The sequence below is a fragment of the Harpegnathos saltator genome, unplaced genomic scaffold (genome assembly GCF_003227715.2).
Source record: "Harpegnathos saltator strain DR-91 unplaced genomic scaffold, Hsal_v8.6 scaffold812, whole genome shotgun sequence".
In the NCBI taxonomy this organism is placed as follows: domain Eukaryota; kingdom Metazoa; phylum Arthropoda; class Insecta; order Hymenoptera; family Formicidae; genus Harpegnathos; species Harpegnathos saltator.
This window is the reverse complement of record NW_020230663.1, coordinates 42,501-61,905: the sequence shown is the minus strand read 5'-3', so window position 1 is coordinate 61,905 and position 19,405 is coordinate 42,501. Positions and strand designations below refer to the sequence as shown.

General features: G+C 42.5%; 4 protein-coding genes across 10 annotated transcripts in view; 2 read left to right on the top strand and 2 right to left on the bottom strand.

Moving 5' to 3' along the window:
• Positions 1–214: 214 nt before the first annotated feature.
• nito (RNA-binding protein spenito) lies at positions 215–7,375 on the bottom strand. 4 transcript variants are annotated; one of them, XM_025306925.1, is made up of 3 exons: positions 7,021–7,375; positions 6,743–6,890; positions 635–5,893 (listed from the first exon to the last, which is right to left on the bottom strand). In XM_025306925.1, the coding sequence occupies exons 2-3, from the start codon at positions 6,862–6,864 to the stop codon at positions 3,691–3,693; spliced, it is 2,325 nt and encodes a 774-aa protein (XP_025162710.1). In that variant the 5' UTR covers positions 6,865–6,890; positions 7,021–7,375; the 3' UTR covers positions 635–3,690. The 4 variants fall into 4 exon arrangements, 3 of the variants coding, with proteins under 3 accessions (XP_025162710.1, XP_011146968.1, XP_011146969.1); XR_850133.3 differs by lacking the exon at positions 635–5,893 and adding an exon at positions 215–365 and having other exon boundaries at positions 6,743–7,375; XM_011148666.3 differs by having other exon boundaries at positions 6,743–7,375.
• Positions 7,376–10,981: 3,606 nt separating this feature from the next.
• On the top strand, positions 10,982–13,157 carry mRF1 (mitochondrial translation release factor 1). 2 transcript variants are annotated; one of them, XM_011148665.3, is made up of 3 exons: positions 10,982–11,103; positions 11,225–11,673; positions 12,124–13,157. In XM_011148665.3, exons 2-3 carry the CDS (start codon positions 11,364–11,366, stop codon positions 13,023–13,025), a joined length of 1,212 nt encoding a protein of 403 aa, XP_011146967.1. In that variant the 5' UTR covers positions 10,982–11,103; positions 11,225–11,363; the 3' UTR covers positions 13,026–13,157. The 2 variants fall into 2 exon arrangements, with proteins under 2 accessions (XP_011146967.1, XP_011146966.1); XM_011148664.3 differs by having other exon boundaries at positions 11,033–11,673.
• A 415-nt stretch (positions 13,158–13,572) lies between these two features.
• Positions 13,573–17,474, top strand: twr (signal peptidase complex catalytic subunit SEC11 homolog C twr). 3 transcript variants are annotated; one of them, XM_025306930.1, is made up of 7 exons: positions 13,573–13,893; positions 13,981–14,090; positions 15,045–15,194; positions 15,276–15,458; positions 15,894–16,230; positions 16,510–16,761; positions 17,247–17,474. In XM_025306930.1, exons 1-5 carry the CDS (start codon positions 13,843–13,845, stop codon positions 15,958–15,960), a joined length of 561 nt encoding a protein of 186 aa, XP_025162715.1. In that variant the 5' UTR covers positions 13,573–13,842; the 3' UTR covers positions 15,961–16,230; positions 16,510–16,761; positions 17,247–17,474. The 3 variants fall into 3 exon arrangements, with proteins under 3 accessions (XP_025162715.1, XP_025162714.1, XP_025162716.1); XM_025306929.1 differs by lacking the exon at positions 17,247–17,474 and having other exon boundaries at positions 16,510–16,844; XM_025306931.1 differs by lacking the exon at positions 17,247–17,474 and having other exon boundaries at positions 15,276–16,230; positions 16,510–16,844.
• A 261-nt stretch (positions 17,475–17,735) lies between these two features.
• LOC105187711 (probable cytochrome P450 304a1) overlaps positions 17,736–19,405 on the bottom strand; it is a gene marked incomplete at its 5' end in the record, with an annotated part of 3,490 nt that continues 1,820 nt past the window's right edge. Inside the window, 4 exon segments of the mRNA XM_025306928.1 lie at positions 17,736–18,066; positions 18,175–18,431; positions 18,661–18,950; positions 19,125–19,394. Coding sequence (XP_025162713.1) covers positions 17,888–18,066; positions 18,175–18,431; positions 18,661–18,950; positions 19,125–19,394 — 996 coding nt within the window.

Below are 19,405 nucleotides of genomic sequence, written 5' to 3'. Positions count from 1 at the left end.
CGCACGCGCACACACACACACACACACACACACACACACACACACACACACACACACACACACACACACACACACACACACACACACACACACACACAAATTTCAACACAAGATGAGGTGTCATCTTTTGTACATATCAATCTGCATTTCAATTTCGGAAATATATACACGCGTGGCGTTCGTGGATAAAAAAAATAAATAAATAAGCAACTGATATAATCGAAGAAAACTATAATTGCAAGTTATAAAACTGTGCGTTTGCGATTTATTTTTCCATTTTCTTCATTGTATTTCAAGATACAGCAGACGTTTCCGCTTGCGACCGCGCGAACGTTATCCCCCACATCGACGGATTCTGAAACAGACTTTTACAAAGCAATTTTACACAATGCGGTACCTCTCTATCCGCGGCGAAACTACGTAGCGAGAAACCTCGTAGACTTTTGGTCTCTCACACCGGGACGAACGAAGAGGATGGCAAGATCAGCGGAGGCCAAAAGCAGCACAGCAGCACTCGGATGCAAATTGAAACTAAGCATTACCACTTGGGGGTTGATTCACTTGGGCTTGCCCGCGCACAAAATGGAAAAATTTCGTGGATTCGCTCGACGACAACGGGGGCAACCACTGTGTGTCTTTCTTTCGATTATAGTAGTCTCTCTTGGACGATTATCGTCGTAGGACGCACAATTTTGTACTCGATATTGGCTGGGCAACACAACTATCGCATTTCGTTCAAGTTCATCCGAACGGTATGGCAATTTCGAATAGCGTGCTCAATCGGAATCAACTCGAGAGTTAATTCGTGACTCAACAGACTCAACTGCTCCTCCCTGAATGTTCACAACAAATCACAAAGAACACTAACATATCACTAACGGCCGTTTCTTTCCTTCACGAGCGACAATCAAACGAGGACAATCGAACGACGGTCTTGCTTCCCTTCTTTCCTTCGACATCAGAAAGACAATTCTTAGCTAGCACAAGCACACTTTCGAAATCTCTCAACGGATCTACGCTCGGCGTTTCCAACCGTTTTTTTACCAGATTGCTAAGGCAATAGATCACAACAGCACTATATATCGCACGAGAAACTTCACTCTGACTCTGACGTTAGGTAGGTAAAATCGAAACTCTATACCGAGTACACGACTCTTCGGAGAATCAAGAGCAGTCTAATTATTAGTTCCCGTTGTCACATGCACGCGTACATTTCAATCGAAGATTAAACGTGTGTCAATTTCTTTGGACCGGCTTCGCATCGAACGTCTGACTTGATTTCTTTTCCTTTTTTATTTTTTACTCATCAGCGGCCTTAATTTGCGTTTGGTCGACGAGTTGTCTTACGAGTTGTCACCTCATGTGTTCGTTTCTCAAAAACCCTTTCAGATATCGCGAGTAACGAATCAACGTATCAACCGGAATGCGCATCACTGTAACAGATTACCGAGATCCCGTATCTCGTCTCGACTCTCGATAGAGGTAATGATGAACGGTACTGTAAGAAAATTAACACATTTGGTAATTTTTCTCTGCATTAACTGCATCTATTTTTCGGTTCAAACACTAGGTGTACCTGACCACACTTCACCGTTGATCGTGTTCAAGTACGACAGAGATCCTTCTCTCCCTTCGGGAATGAATATTGAAAAATATACATTCCTCGAACATATTCAAAGAACCGCTCCCTCGAACTCGAACACGGAACACAATCACTTGGTCGTTTACATCACTGTACACACGTCGAGAGAGAGAGAGTTCATCTTTCATCTGTTTTATCTTTTCTTTTTTAATACCACCAAGCACTGTCCTTGAAAAAATCAGTCCTCACTTAAACAGGGAAGGAGGTGTGTGTGTGTGTGTGTGTGTGTGTGTGTGTGTGTGTGTGTGTGTGTGTGTGTGTGTGTGAGAGAGAGAGAGAGAGAGAGAGAGAGAGAGAGAGGCAAGCTTCTCTGTCGATTACGGAACACAAGTGCAATATACTCGGTTTTACGGTTGACGGATCTCAGTCTCTTCCAGGATCTTATTCATTTCATAATCACACTGCCTTCACTCTCGAGCACAGTTCGAACTTGAGAAACTGGTCAAAACTATTCACGGATTACTTACAGCACAATCACTTAAGCATTATGTCACACAAAAGAAATCTACAGTAAATAGCAAAATGGTTAATTGTACAAATGAGAATTCTATATATCAAATATACCTTTTTTTCTTTCTCTTAACCCCAGACCTTTCACATTTTTTTTTATAATATATACGTTGCGTCTCACATCTCTCGCATCGTATAGCTATATAATTTTTCTTTCTTTAATATCGGATGATACCGCTCGAATTAAATCTACATAATTCCGAGTTGAATAATTTTATAACAGAGCAACTGTTGAGCGCGTATCTCCCGTGTCCGGTAGAGAATGCGAGAGAAAACGTTGAGACGATGAGATGCATAATTATTGGCGACTTGACGTTATCAAAATCTACAATTGAAAACAAAACTTGAGCGTCTTTAATTCCATTATCGTTGATATAACGTGTTTGCTGCGTGTTTTATTATTCTCACGTGTGTATACACACGTGTACACACACACACACACATACACATGTCTCGGAAAAAAAGATTGATCAAAAAAAGGAGAAAATAATAAAAGCACAATCACTTTTGTGCAGTATGTGTCTGTCAATGTGAAAGAACTGTTTACATCATTACTATACTAGCGATATATATGTATTGTAACACAATTATATTGTATATAATAACTGTACCTATGTATATATACGTATGTATATGCTTATATAATACAAATAAAATCTTATACTACATTCTGGATTATAACGACGCTAATAAGCAGCATCACTTGTGATCATAACGATTTCTATACGGTCTCGATAAGACATTCGTCGATAAAAATTCTATCCTTGGTAATTGCTATCGCTGCTAACAGATGCCTAACCTAGATCAAAGGGGGGAGATGTGCGCATCACGAGCGCATGGTGTTGTGTTTTTTGATAGAAAATAAGTACTCTGATCTCTCTTAGTGTTGGTGGTAATCGACGTCAATCATGTGTGCGGAGTGTTCACGGAGAAGCGTCCGTAATTCTAGAAAAGTATATCATAAATCAAAATCGTATAAAATAACATTCTTGGGCAATAACGCTGAATCCCCGTCCCGATATCTCGTTCAATCAAGTCAATCGATTATATATCAATCGACCCGAGCTCCCGCGCGATAACCCTACTACGATGATGATCGATTTCACGACGATCAAGTTGCAGTGTAGATATTCATCGCGCACAAAGTGTCCATGTGATCCGATTCCGCGATCTACAATTGAAAGAACTGTGGAATCTGTCGCTGTGTCATCAGTTTTTCATCACCTACCCACAGGGGCGCTCGGGCCCCGCGACAAAGCGGCGCGTATTCCTATGGGGGGAGAAAAAAAAAAAAAAAAAAAAACTATCAAATATAGTATACGACTCTATCTACGATTACGCGCAATCTGATCGGTCATACTTGGAAGCCAGTCGAAAGCGAAATACTTTGATCGATCAAAAAACACAAATTCCCTTTCCATCCACCTCTCTCAGTCCATCTGTATACTCTTCCGTTCGTGATCGATACGTCTGAAGAACCGTCGCTTCTTCCGATGGAAAGTACAAGTAAACACGACCGAGTAACGTCTCGTCATGTTTTAGGCGCTACCTCCTTTAACTACCACGATTACCAGATGATCCTCTTTAAGACCCTCCTCGCTCAAGCTAGGACACGTGCGTTTCAAAAGTTCCGTCGAGAATGCGCACGGTGGGAATGCATAGAGCACGCCGGTGCCTTCAGTGTCCTTGTTCAACAGCGATATCACGCCAGCAGCTTCTTTCTGTTTGAGGTAAGAGACTAGGTTACGTAACGGACGTGTCTGTACATTAGTATCGTCATTCGTAATCGCCGTGCTCGATCCGGCCAAACCAAGGAAAATTGCGTGCGAGCTAGACGTTTGTATACGTTTGGACACATCATCAAGCTTAGGCTGATCCAGCCGCAGTCGTTGCGTTATCCGTAACATGTGCTTGCCCTCCTCATCTTTCATCAGAGCGTCGATGATCTCGGTCTCGCCGTCGGTCAGATGGAACTTGGCTGGGAACAGCGAGTTCTTCAATATCAGAGCACCCTGCCACACAGCGATCGACTTCCGAGCCACGTCGGATAATGTACGCGACGTCGACAACATGCCGGTACGGGCGTTTTCCGAGTCAGAATCCGAGTCCATCAGACGATTTCGCCGAGGAGAGCGCGATCTTGACCTATCTACCCCGGGCTCTCGTGACAGAGATCTGCGTAATCCGCGAGGCGCCTCGTACTCGATCTCGGGTGGCGGTCTTCTGCTAGACCAGTCTGCGTCGTCGCGCATATATCCCTCGGGATAGCTGCCTCTGTAGCCGCCCCGAGTGCTGCTACCTCGTCTGTCGTGCCACGGCGCTGTGCCTCTACCGCCACGAAAGCCCCTAGGTCCATAGCCGAAGTCACCTTCGGGTCCGTAAGGATCATACGGCGATTCGTAATCAACCGGACGCGGTCTGAAGTCGTTGCCTTCCTCCGGATATGGTCGAGGCTTGAAACCGAAACCTGGAGTCACGTCGGCGAAATCGACTCTCAGCCGACGTTCCGGTCCACCAAGTGGGAAGCCGCGCATCTCCTTGACGGCTGCTTGCGCGGCGTCGATGGAATCGTAGAGTATGTAAGCGTTGCTATCGCCCTTGATGTAGTCTATCTTCTTGATGGCACCGAATCGGTCAAACTCGCGTTCCAGTTGCGGCACAGACGTCCACGGGCCGAGTCCACCCACCCATATCCGAGTAGTCGGGGTTGCCTTGCCGTAGCCGATTTTACATTGGAACTTACCGATGTATTGACCCGACAGTTCCACTTTGCACCGATGCGCCATATCCAACGTCTGAAAGCGTACGAAAGCGTACGCGTTGCCGGTGCCAGGTGGCGGCCGCTTGATATCGATATCGTCGACGATACCATACTTGCTGAAGATGCGGCGCAGCTCTTCCTCCGTAATGTTGATCTCGAGATTGCCAGCGAACAGGGTCCTGGTCGCCAGCGGGTCGTCCTCGGGTGACACATGATGCAGGTAATTCGGGAACTTGTCCTTCTTGTTCTCGACGCGCTCGAAACCGTGCACCGGATGACGTATCATCATATGACGCGGCGGACCGTAGTGATGGGGCGGGCCCGGATGCACGTGGCCCGGCGGTCCGTGGTGTATAGGAGGTCTGACGAATTCATGATGAGGGGGCGGAATTGTCTCACGACGCATCTCACGGTGCGGCGGCAAACCGACAGCTGGTCCGTACACTCGCTCATATCTCTCGAGGGGCCTCGAGTGTCTATCCGTAGGTCCTGGTGAACGAGCATAGTATCTTTCGTAATCCGGGGGTGTTACGGAACGTGGTCGGCGATAGGTATCGGCTCTCTCGTAGACTGGCTCCACTAAGGCAACCTTGTCGTACATTATGATGCGTGACTTGGCATGTTTGGCATCACGCGCATCCTCAGAATTCCTGAAGCACACATAGGCAACGCGCTCGTCCAACTCGTGCGTGATACGGATGGAGAAATCTCCAAATTTCTTGTACTCCCTGTACAAGGTGTCCTTGATGATCTCGTCGCTGGCCTTTGGATGGATGGAACTGACGCAGAGGATTTTGTAGCTGTAGGACCGCTCCGGCGGCAGATCACGCGGAGCACGCAGGTAGTCGTCACGGTGCGAACTCGACTCAACGTAGCGTGCGTGAGAAGACGCTCGTGTAGACGGACTGGGACTCCTGGCTCCTCTGCTCCTACGCCGGATCCTCTCGGGTGTGATACGTTCATCGCTGGAATCATCATATCTACAAATCATACAAAATGTAGAAGCTTCAATGCCATTCTGTCAATGCAAAAATGAGAGCACTCTACGAGACGTTAGCTTACGTTAGAGATTTCTACAAAGGCTGCATGAAATAATGAAAAATGTATCACGAGAGTTGCACAGAATATCTCTAGATTATGGAATATCACTACTTGGATACACAACAACACGTCGAGACGACCGAGACGAATTCCATCACATCACTGAATCACACTACGTATCACTGTTGGCAATCACAGATGGCATGTTTCGATACGAAGATCAAGAATGTCGTCAACTGTAATACAATTGTAACGATATTACAGGAATTCTTCGTACGCATTGAATTTCTCTCCTCGAGATGTATCGTTAGCGAGATACAGATGCGCGGATTTTTGCCGCTTTCAACAGTTCAACAGCCGTGTAGCCCAGCCTACTATCCGTCACTGCAGGTAGGTGTAACCAACACACATGCACAATGCGCAATATATGTCGGAGTAACCGGAGGAAAAAAAAAACAAAAAAAAAACAAAAACAAAAAGAAAAACAAAAAAAGAATCCACACGTCACACCAGTGCTACGTATCAACGCGACTCATCTCTCATCGCGATATCTCGATGAAACGGAAACGGAGCGGAAAAAAAAGTGTGGAGAAGGCGGATGAGGGACGCGCGAACGCGTGTATCTTGTCATCGAGCGTGGCCATCGTCGATGGGGAAAGACGCGCGCACGAAGCAATCACCCCGAGGAGGGCTGCCCCCTTCTCGGCGGTCGCGAATCCGAATGCCGCCGCCGCCGCCGCCGCCGCCGTCGTCATCGTCGTTGTCGTTATCATCGGAAGACATCTTACCGTCCCATCGACGATCGGCTCCGCTTCACGCGAGGAGGAGGAGTACGACTCGGGCTCCTCTTCATGTTATTGCGGATCTTGACCGTGATTTTGTGCCGATCGTCCCGCGGAATCCCAATCATCAACGCTGCTTGATGGAACGCTGCAACTGAAGAAGAAGAGGAAACAGAAAGAAATGGGGGAAGGGGAAGGGAGAAGAGGCACAGAGAGGGTGGAAAACGCGCAGGTGGTTGCGCGTGGTATCAGCTACTGGAATTTCAGCGTCGTAGAAACGGTACCTCGTGGACGCGCTGGTCCACCGTCCGTCGCCTCGCCAACGTTAGTTTGCCGCAACGAGCGCACAAAATGGCGCCCGTTGTCGTTGTCGTCGTCGTCGTCGTCGTCGTCGATCGTTGCCGCTTACTCTCGGCTAGATCTCTCGTCGACGCGCGCTCGCGCAAGAGCCTCCGTTCACACCGTCGACTTTTGATCACGTAATTTCGTAGCTCGCGTAATTGTTGTCGAAAAAGATCGCGACTCGCTGCACACTACGAAGGACAGAACAGAAAACAAAGAACGACGCGACACACAGAACGAAATATGCCTTCTGTTCACACTGCTTGATCATTTCGCGATCGACAACGTGACGGTAGCGCCCCCTCGCCATATGGATATATGCGAGAACAAGATGGATAAGAGATTGGCCGCGTTCGGTAGAACCGAGTGATCGGAGAGCGCCAAGTGATTATTGTCTGTGATTGGAGCATTCCGTTAGATTCTTCATAGACCCAAAAGTATCGACCAATCAGGAGCGAGATTCAGTGGAAAATCTAGTGATGTCCAACTGTTGAGTCAGCTGAATGCGGCCATTGGTTGTGTGCGAGGCTAATATTACATCAGTCCTACGCCAATCTCATCGGATACGTTGATTGGTCAGCAAACGGAATATTTCTGGGATCGCTCCGCGTACGCCAATCAATGTATCCGATGAGCTCGTCGTACGACACATGTAGGCTGCGTTCCGATATTCACTGCCAGTACTGAAAATCTATAATATATGTGACATAAAGTATATATTTTCAATACTGGCAGTGAATATCGGAACGCAGCCGTAATATCAGTCTGCAGCCCTAGAGACAATTGGTCTGTTCTTCATAGCTGCCCTACCGAACTGGTGCGATAAGTCAGAGTGAGAGATGATATAGTTGTCTCATTCCAACTTATCGAACTAGTTCCGCAGTGCAGCTAGAAAAAACAGACCATGTAGCTACATTCCAATATTCACTGTCAGTACTGAAAATACATAGCTAAAGCCAGCGGCACACGGTGCTTGTCATCGCGCTGGATCGCTCGCTGGATGATGATACCGCGTTCCGATTGGTTCTGGTTTCCGAAGATGGATGGTGATGCACCAATTAGAACGCAGTATCATCATCCAGCACGATGACAAGCACCGTGTGCCGCTAGCTTTAATATCAGCCTTAAGGCTCGTCTACAATAGCTGTAAGAGTGTGGCGGCTTTGAGACGGCGCCACCTACGAACACACCGATTAATGCGAAGCACTCAGACCGGGAAAAGGAGCTAAAGGAAAAGAGAGACGACCCGATATAGTCAGAAGAACCAGATCGCTTCAGCAGTAATAAAGTCTCGAACACATATGTCATTGTGTGAAATTGCAAGCGTACCTGATTGTGAGTGATATTAATAAAAAGACTGAATTTGTATTGGTAGGACAATTAAAAATACCCAGTGACCTACAAGAATAAAGGCTCGTCTACATTAGCTGTAAGAGTAAGGCTGTAAGGTTGCAAAGCACGAAATGAAATATTTTCATTCGCTGACAGCTTATGTTACAGCCTTACAGCCTTACTCTTACAGCTATTGTAGACGAGCCTTAAGGCTGTAAAGGTCATTCTGCAATACGTGTCGTAAGTTGTAAGCCGTAAGAACTGACCAATTATAGTCGATTATTTTTGTAATAATCGACTGTGATTCGCCAATTCTTACGGCTTACAACTTACGACACGTATTGCAGAATGACCTTAAGGCTGTAACGTAAGCTGTCAGCGAATGATGATATTTCATTTCGTGTCTTGCAACCTTACAGCTAAAGGCTCGTCTACATTAGTTGTAAGAGTAAGGCTGTAAGGCCGTAACGTAAGCTGTCAGCGAATGAAAATATTTCATTTCGTGTTTTACAACTTTGCAGCCTTAAGGCTCGTCTACATTAGCTGTAAGAGTAAGGCTGTAAGGTTGCAAGACACAAAATGAAATATTTTCATTCGCTGACAGCTTACGTTACAGCCTTACAGCCTTACTCTTACAGCTGTTGTAGACGAGCCTTTACTCTTACAGCTAATGTAGACGAACCTTAATGTAGACGAGCCTTTATAAGAAAGAAACACAAGCGGTGTCTCGCTTGCTGATTGGCTGACTGCCATACTGTTGTACAGAGGTTAAAGGCTCGTCTACAATAGCTGTAAAAGTAAGGCTGTAAGACTGTAACGTAAGCTGTCAGCGAATGAAAATATTTCATTTCATGTCTTGCAACCTTACAGCCTTACTCTTACAGCTAACGTAGACGAGCCTTAAAAATTGCCTCCTCTATTTTCTCCTTCCATCGAGAATGTGCGAGAGAGAGAGAAAGAGAGAGAGAGAGAGAGAGAGAGAGAGAGAGAGAGAGAGAGAGAGAGAACGCACAGTAAAAAGTAAAGAGAGCGTATCCTTTTCTACATGGGGTCTATCAGCGTTGCCAGTCATGGCACATTCGTACTACATGTGGCACAATTAAAGGTCAGTGGCACACAGACACAATTTAGTGATTTGGTGGTACATTATGCATTTCTTGTGGCACAAAAGAAAAAAGTGATACAATTCTATTTTTAAGTGAAAGTTTTAAATCTTTGGCTTCTATGACAATCGCATTCTACAAGCAAGAGTATGTAGATCAAGTATAACCAATAAAGTGGCACTTACGTTATTTGGAGTGCGTCCGGAATTTGCACACTATGGATAAAGTAACTAGCATCGGATTAACCAATAATAATAAAAAGAGCAAATATCTTTTTATCATGATTGGTCAATTCAATTACTCTACATTCAGGGCCGTATCCATAGTCGGATCTTATATTTAAGACCGTCTTGAGTTCACGTTCAGATATTCTGTAGCCAATGAAATGATCTGTATAGCATCTGAAGATAAACTTAAGACGATCCAAAATATAAGACCGGACTATGAACACGGCCCTCAGAGTAAAGCCCTAAACACAATGCCAGGCAACAGGCAATAAGAATAAAAATAGACCAATCACAATCGACTATTACAAGAATAATCTATTGTGATTGGTCTATTTTTATTCTTATTGCCTGTTGCCTGACATTGTGTTTAGGGCTTTAGGGGCAGAGCACAAACTTCTGCATAACGCATAATACACAACGTATAAGAGAATCAACCAATCAGAGTTCTTCATCTCCTTCCTTAGGACAGAAATGAAGAACTCTGATTTGTTGATGCTCTTATGCGTATTGTATATGACGCGTTATGCAGAAGTCTGTGCTCTGGCCCTTAAGTTTCCGAACCTCTAAAGGTAGCGCAAGAAATGTTAGTTTTTAAGATGCAAATCAAAGATACAAATATAAGATTAGACAATAAAAACTACTTATAGATTCCTCAGTTCTTATAAAATCTTCAAAATATATTAATTTAGCTCGAATGGCACAAAACGCACTAACGTAGCACACTTTTTGGCACAATCGAACACGGTTCGCTGGCAACACTGGGTCTACTCCCACCTTTGAAATCAGGGAGTACGCGTCAGTCTGGGTATACTGTATCAATGGTTGTACGACTGTTGTGTCACGTGAATACAGCCTGTGCGAATTGTGCATGAGACGAAACTCACCTTTCGAAGATATTTTTCTTACATAATATTAGTAGTATAATATTAAGGCCATCACACACAAACGAACGTAAGCAGTAAGACATAAGCAGTAAAGAAACTGACCAATCACAATCAATTATTCTCGTAAGTTTTAAAATGGCGTCCTTAAATTTCGAATGTGATTGGTCGATTTGCTTACTGCTTACGTCTTACTGCTTAAGGCCTTTGCACGTAGAAAATCTGTAACTGCAACCGTAAGGTCGTAAGAAAACTGACCAATCACAGTCGATTGTTCTCCTTGCACTAGAGGAATAATCGACTGAGATTGGTCAGTTTTCTTGCGGCCTTACGTTTACGGTTAAATTCTTCTACGTGCAACGGCCTTAAAGTTTATTTGTGTATGATGGCCTTTAGCAGTGCAATTGTATAATGTATAGAACATTATAAAGCACCCAATGGGTCATACTCTCCATTTTATTCTTGGATAACTGACAACAGTTGTAAGTTAATTAACTACAAAATTCATACGCATATGATAAAAATTGTATATTAGCGTTAAAGGTTATTAGCAGATAATCAAGTTTCTGCGATAGATCAGATGTGAGATATTACTGGTTACAGCATTTTTTTAATTTATGGCGTGGCGAATGAAAAAGAGAATATGTGTTGGAAAATAATGGAAGAAAGATAACGCTAAGAAGGGCAGAGATCTTTATAAAGAAAATATAGAAGAAGATGATAACAGTGAAGCGAGTTCATAATGACTCTGCTAATACGAAGATGCAGATATACCAATTATTGGTGCTATACAAAGCCTCTAAAGACCGATGAGCTATGCTTTCCAATGCTATTCGATCGAAATGTGACAAGAAGTATGCGTAGTATGTACACGAATGCAAGTAGTTTGGATGGTAGAGTCAAAAGATGTTTAGATTATCTTGCAAATGAATATAAGAATAAAACCTTGAAAAGTAATAGTTTTTTCGAATCAATCAGTCGGGACACCACTAGTGGATTGTTGGACAAAAGGATACAACTGGTAGAAAATATTCAGAATTTACAAGATCTAGGTATGTAGCGTATCAGATATTATATTCTCATTGCAACGATACTCGATCCTTATACATCGATACTGGATATAGAAATATTATCAACGGTCAGCAGTATCATTCGATTCGTGCAATTTAAACTTGTAATCATGAATAAAGGATACAAAGTCAATTGTGTTTATAATTCTTTGTATTCTTCATTTATATGTATTATCTTAATATATAAATAAGCCAGCTGTAATATATATATATATATATATATATAAGGAATAATCAACACTTTGTACAATATTATATTTTATGACTCAATATGTGTCTCTTCCTGATAGTAATTATTTTACGTAATAATTTAAAAGCTTGAAATATTTTCTTTACCAGCATTAATGTTGGAAAAGTATATATTAGTCGGTGAGAGTTTATACTTGTGTATTACTTACCGCAATACATAAAACTGTCATTATCTTTGCGCAGTGAAACAAGATACAGAGATAAAAAAATTAGCAGAAGAAGAAGAGCTAGTGTACAAGGAACAATTGGATGAACTGGATAAGAACTTGTTGGATATAATATTGGCTGATATGTGCAAAGAGTGTTGCGACAATATCATAATTGAAATAACAGCAGGTGTCGGCGGCCAGGAAGCTATGCTGTTTGTTAAAAACTTGTACGAAATGTACATAGGCTATGCTGAATACTTGGGTCTGTGTCACGAGGTACTGGACATGGACACGACTGACTGCAATGGCTATAGGAATGTTACTATCATAGTGTCTGGTAAACAAACATCCAAGTTCAGGTACGAAGGTGGTGTACATCGAGTGCAGCGAGTGCCGACTACGGAAAAGTTGGGCAGGGTGCATACTAGTACCGCTTCGGTGGCAATTTTACCAATACCATCGGAAGTGGAGATCGTAATCAATGAGAGAGACTTGAAAATAGAGACAAAACGAGCATCTGGCTCGGGTGGTCAGCATGTAAATAAAACGAATTCTGCCGTGAGGATAACTCACATACCGACAGGATTGATCGTGGAATGCCAAGTACATAGGTCGCAGATTAGAAATAAAAAACTGGCAATGATGAGGCTGAGGAATATGATGTATGAGCAACAACTGAACAAGCAGACATCATTCAGAAGCGAACTGCGGAAGAAGCAGATAGGCATGGGATTCAGAAATGAGAAAGTCAGAACATATAATTACAACCAGGATCGTGTGACTGATCATAGGTTACAGAATGGCACTTTCTACAATTTGAGCGAATTTATGCAGGGTGGCGCGGGACTGGAGCAGCTGGAAGACAAACTACACAAAGATACGCGGATGAAGGCGCTGTTGGAAGTTGTAAAACAGTTGGAGATACAACAGACATAATACATAAATTTTTCAGTCGAGTCATCATCTCGATACAATAATCCTTTGTTTCATGCAAATGTTTGTATATGTCCAAAAATTATAATACACGTTCGTATAATATGGATCAAGTTGTCTATTCTTTGAGGAAACCTTCAGAATCTGATGTTAGTATACGGAATAATGCTCAATAAACTTTTTTCTTGATAAAATTTTGCAGTTTTTTTTCTTTTCATTTCCATAGCGCGATACTATCGCATCTTCTGAATTTAAAAAGAATTTCAAAAATTAGAAATTCATCCGTTCCGTTTTCCGTTAGTTCCGTGCCTTGGGAATGCTAAGCCATCGAAAACCGGAACGGAATTAAAACGGAATTACTCTGACAGGCTAACCCCCCGCTATATCTCTTTTCCGTAACTGTTCCGTTCCGCTGTTTCTTGCTCCATCGGCGTGCACCCTTAGGGCAAGAGCACAGGCTTTTGCATAACACATAATACATAACACACAAGAGAATTGACCAATTAGTTTTTTTCATTTCCCTCCTCAGGACAGAAATGAAGAACTCTGATTGGTTGATTCTCTTATGCGTTGTGTATTATGCGTTATGCACAAGTCAGTGCTCTGGCCCCCACTCTCAAGTTGGAGTGGCGTTCTATCGTTCCGCCAGTCTATTGATTCGTCGTTCCCTGTTCGTGTCAACTACATGACGTGGTAACGATGGCAAGATAGTAATACCAATATTACAAGTTGCCGGTGTTGTGCTTGAGTTGACGAAACTCTGAACGTCATCACCGCGAAATCGCGATATTTCTCATTATTCCCTGCGCGTCGAATCATCATGATGTTGCAATCAATATTCGACGATGTTCGGCGTATGAATAAACGCCAGGTAAATTATCATCAGCGTTCTGGTCGAGCGACTGTCACATATGGTAGTCGTGCACGGCAGAAAAATTTATATTCTGTTAATTTTCAGTTCCTGTATCAAGTGCTGAGCTTTGGCATGATAGTATCGTCAGCGTTGATGATATGGAAAGGTCTGATGGTCATCACCGGCAGCGAAAGTCCTATCGTAGTAGTGTTGAGGTATGGAAGGAACCTGATCTAACCTAACTTACTGGTTTCAGCATAGCGCGTGCTCTTATAATGATTTCGTCCTGCTCAGACGCAAGCTGATTCAAAATTTATCCGTTGTAACGTCCATGTGAGTCTGCGATTTTGCACACGTCTGATACGTCAGTATCAAAATTGTGTGTGTGCTATTTCATATATCGTTTACCATCATTATACATTATACTATATCGTGACGTGTAAATTTATGGAATTTTGATAAAATATCACCGTCATAGATGTGAATTATGGCACCAACCGTATAATAACACAATCCTATGTCAGTATATATTTTATGCAAATGTTATTTTCTAAAAATAAAAGTAAAATAACAATATAGCGTGAAATAGATGTAATAAATATAACGAAACACGATGAAATAGGTAATTGCGAAGAATACGGGCCTCCTCACCAATTTCGCACGAAACTTTGCACAATTGTGTATCATGGTGCGTACATGGACGATTTTGAAACAAAAAAGTATCGCTCTCTGACGCATCAAAAGTTACAGAGTGATAACAAATGACACACACGAGGTTAGGAAATCTGTCGTGCCGGTAATGCCGAAGATTGATGGTCCGGGACCGGGTCTCGGTCTTCGGCATTACCGGCATGACAGATTTCCTAACCTCGTGTGTGTCATTTCATATCACTCTGTAACTTTTGATGCGTCAGAGAGCGATACCTCATTGTTTCAAAATCGTCCATGTACGCACCATGATACACAATTGTGCAAAAAGTTGACTGTGAAATTGACGAGGAGGCCCGTATTCCTCACAATTATCGAAAGATATGACAATACACAACTCGATGAAACAGACACAACTCGGTCGATACAAGATGCAAGAAAAAAATTCCAAAAAATTTCGAAAGAGGAATCGATCACTCATCGCGAAGATAATACAAAGTATGCTTTTCATTTTTTCTCAGCGGTAGCATGGAACCTGCGTTTCATAGGGGTGACTTGCTCTTCCTTACTAATTACGAAGACGAACCAGTGAGAGTAGGCGAAATTGTGGTTTTCAAAGTAGAAGGACGAGATATACCAATTGTGCACAGAGTACTTAAGCTTCACGAAAAGTAAGAATTCTTACGACATGATATCTATAATAGTACGGAGTATGATTTTACAATTCAAACACAATTTAAAAAAATTTGTAGGGGTGATCAAAACAATACGGTCAAGTTTCTCACAAAGGGTGACAACAATTCCGTGGATGACAGAGGCTTGTACGCGCCTGGTCAGCTATGGCTGACACATAAGGACGTTGTTGGTCGGGCGAGAGGTTTCCTGCCATATGTCGGCATGGTCACTATATACATGAACGAATATCCTAAATTTAAGTATGCAGTATTAGCATGTCTCGGTCTGTATGTTTTGGTACATAGAGAATAATGATAAAGTTGCTCGCTGTTACGTTGAAACGTTGTTGCGACATAGATACAGTCGTTGACAGTCTTGAATGATACATACGAATTAAAGATTACACTTAAATTGTTTAAAAATGCATATATTCATACGTATGTACGTATCACGTGCGTGCGTGCGTGCGTTCGTGCGTGTGCACGCGCGCGCGCGCGTGTGTGTGTGTGTGTATGTGTGGTGCGCATAATTTGTGTGTGTGTGTATGTGTGTGTGTGTGTGTAACGTACACACATCACATCGCTGAATCTTACACCCAAAACATAATGAAGCGTAAAAGATTCAAGTTGAAACGCATTTCTTTGTACATATTACGATATTAATTTTAATATGTTATAATATATGTTGTCTTCTAGGCCTGATCACATTTGTCCAGTTACACTAGTAGTTACAAAGGCCGTTGTCTGTATTCAGACTCAGTGAATGTATCAAAGAAAAAACTATCCGAGCGAATGTTCCGGACGTTGTCACTCACAGCCTATTACGTTCATAGTCTGCCATGTTCAATTTCTATCATATAGATCTGATTTTATTACGACGCCGTGATCGTATCCGTTGATCGTAATCAGGCGCGTGGCTGAGATAAGGAATAACGGATTGTATCGAGAATCAGTATCAGTGTCCATAGCATCGGAAGAATAGATAGATGAGGCAATCTTTTGATCTTCATTATTTCTACGTTGATTGACACGAGTGAGTGAATTAATTTTCTGGTGAAATTGGAACAATTCAGAAATTTTGATCGAGGATATTCAGAATTCTGTCAGAGTTAACTAGAAATTTCGACAATTTAGAGTAGATTCTAGTAATTAATTTAAACTGGAATTTTCGTGTTATTAATATTTCATTAGAAAATTATTCAATTCAACCAAATCTCCGTATACTCGGATAAATGAGACAACTTGCAATGTCCTTTGAATATATGAGACTTTATTTCACGCGAAACTGATTTGTGTTATTACGAAATCACAGGTTCGGAGGAAGGTTCGTGTTCGAAGATGATGAGATGTAACAAATGATGGGGAATTTTACAGGAAAATGTGATACGCGTGATCATCTATATGAGTCTTGGAGATGAAAATTTGTACATTGATCGTTTCTAACAAGGCGCACTGTAACTAGTATATCACACGTGTGAAATAAATGTGTAATGTGTAAAAATGATGTAACGCATCATAGGAATCACTAAGCCTTGTGTCATCTAGTTAATCAGACATCTTTCAGGTATGTGTCGTGATTTGACACAGTAGTGAGTACGACCGTTGAGTTAATTTCAAACGTGACACGATCGGCTAGACCAGAGAACAGAGTCGATGAGACTTAAGACACTCACAGGGAAAGGGTTGGAACTGTGTCCCTCGCTTTTGATTTCGATGGGCTCGGGATATGTTGCGGAGCAACAAATGATATTGGACACGTATTTTTTTTATGGGCGTATTTCAAGATCAAGAGGATGAAACAACTCGTATGAGATAACCAGCATTTTCATTTCTCGCGAATATTCTCTAAATCATTTCCAGTGTAGAAATACGAAACCAAAGTAGGAAAAATAAAATATAACAAAGGTCGCGTAAAGGGCTTGTGGGTCTGTGGAGGAATAGAGTGAGAGAGCGGCAAAATTTTTATAATTCCAACGCCTAGTCGGTCCGCGTAAACTCTTATCTCGCTAACGGAACAATATATAACATCTGATTCTACTATATATTCAGATAGGCGGAGAACATAGCGGACTGAATGTAAATTATCATCAAATAACAGTGAATCGTAGAAAGAACTTGGTCGATCCAGTTACAAGTGCCTATACGCAAAATATAGAACGATTGCAGCGTGACACGCGAGCGGCAATACCACGCAATGGGATACGCATTAGTATCACGTACGAAAGCTGTATTGCAGAATTTATATCAAAAAGGCAAATAAAATTAGATGACCGATCAGATAGTTTTTTTTTTCTTTAATAATGAGCGATGTATATCCATATAATATTCCAAATAATTACAAAGTACAGTAATGTGATTGATTTGTCTTCTCTCTCTACATGGAACTGTGCCGTTATATATACAAAATCTAATATTGATCCAATCTGATCTAACCCAATCCCATCAACCAACTGTACCATGTCGATGGATGCGGTGTTGTAAAATTCCGTCCAGAAACATCGATGATTATGTATTTCAACATTATGTTTATTAAACCTCTTTCGTCAGTATTCTTCTTTCATCAACAAACAACGAGCAATGGCTCGAACGTTTTATATGCCGCTTGGGACGATGATCTTGATGCAATATATATCAGAGTCATGATGATCGGATGGTGTTTCGTTTCAGTGAATATCAACCATTGAGGCACATTAACGCGATTCATAGCGTAGCCAACATTCCTTAGGGGTTATCAAAAGACCCGGCAAGTCGTCTCCAGGTTTCGACGGTTCGCCCTCGACTGCAAAGAAATTGAACGTTTGAAGCAAGGCGGACGTCAAACCGAAGACATAATATCTGCTGTAAGTTTCTCCCGGACAAACTCGATGACCTGCACATAGAATAACAGAAATACTTGGATAAATAGTTCTGATCAATCTCCTTGATATCGAGAGAGTTATCTGTATCGCTGTATCGTGACAACAATGTCCCGACTTACCGAGACCGAAAGGTAATGACATATCCTTGATCAATGCGCCGTCCTCGTCAATGAATCTCTCTGGTCTGAAGTTGTCGGGATCACCCCACAAGTCAGGGTTGTGATGCATCGCCGCCAAGTTGGTAACAATTGGCGTATCAGCCGGTATCGTGTACCCTCCCAGAGTAGTATCCTTGACGGCTCTGTGGAATACGCTAAACGGCAAGGATGACGATATTCTCATCACTTCTCGGATCACCGCTTCCACATAAAGCAAGCTGCAATTGATCCGGAATTCGGTCGAATTCGACGATAACAAAGCAAAGGGGAAATCAGTCGACACGAGCGCGATGCGCTCTGCCCGCTCTGCTATGAGCATGAGCAGGACAGGGCTCTCTGTGATATCGTTGATGGGAATAATTATGCGTGTCTGCTTCATTCAGTTATCTACATCGAAGAATCGATACACATGCGTAATACACATCAGTCAGTCATGCAGTGACTCACTTCTTTCTATCATCCCATGTAACCAAACGTCCGGTCCCAACGACTCGATCTATTTCATCCTGGGCTTTCTTCAGAATCCGGGGATGATGTATCAGGTATTTGAAGATCTGAGTAATAACGGTGGGAATTGTAGAGCCCGTGGCGATCAATGTATCGACCAACATCATGATCAGTTGTTGCTTGGAGAAAGTCTGCGATTTATCTTCCTTATTCAAGATGTTGAGATACCTGTTGACGTATCCTCCGCCCGCATCATCACCGGGAATGGCGTCCTGGGACTTGAGATATTCCTGACGTACGATGATGCAGAATGCAGAATGCAGAATGCAGAACTTGATGCTATTATCGAGGCGCATATCTGATATAATACTTTGTTCTTTTTTTCAGTAGTTGAAAGAGATAAGTTGTACTCGAAAGATATCAATCAATACCTACAATTGGGCATTCGATAGCCCTGAATTTACCTGGATAATGTCAACTATCGCATAATGTGCTTTCATTATATCACTGAATCCAAACATATTTCCGAAATATCTCAATATAGGTAGGAAAGAGATCGCACCGCCTGTCGAGTCCAGCGATCTTTGGAACAGGAAAGCCATGCGATAAATTCATCGTGGAATGTCGTGCTCGCTTCTGCAGAATCTCTGACCGAACAACACGTACCAGATAGAACTGTATATTGTTGGGGACAGAATGTCCGGAGAAAGCACCGAGTTGTCTTTCATTACTTCCTACGAATAGT

What these genes read in the sequence shown, in the direction of transcription:
- twr (XM_025306930.1), top strand. Translation starts at nt 13,843, where the DNA reads ATGATGTTGCAATCAATATTCGACGATGTTCGGCGTATGAATAAACGC. An exon ending in GGCGTATGAATAAACGCCAG is followed by an intron (nt 13,894 to 13,980) that starts GTAAATTATCAT and finishes GTTAATTTTCAG; the next exon opens with TTCCTGTATCAAGTGCTGAG. An exon ending in CCTATCGTAGTAGTGTTGAG is followed by an intron (nt 14,091 to 15,044) that starts GTATGGAAGGAA and finishes ATTTTTTCTCAG; the next exon opens with CGGTAGCATGGAACCTGCGT.
- mRF1 (XM_011148665.3), top strand. Translation starts at nt 11,364, where the DNA reads ATGACTCTGCTAATACGAAGATGCAGATATACCAATTATTGGTGCTAT. An exon ending in TCAGAATTTACAAGATCTAG is followed by an intron (nt 11,674 to 12,123) that starts GTATGTAGCGTA and finishes ATCTTTGCGCAG; the next exon opens with TGAAACAAGATACAGAGATA.
- nito (XM_011148666.3), bottom strand. Translation starts at nt 6,864, where the DNA reads ATGATTGGGATTCCGCGGGACGATCGGCACAAAATCACGGTCAAGATC. An exon ending in AGCCGATCGTCGATGGGACG is followed by an intron (nt 5,894 to 6,742) that starts GTAAGATGTCTT and finishes TATGATTTGTAG; the next exon opens with ATATGATGATTCCAGCGATG.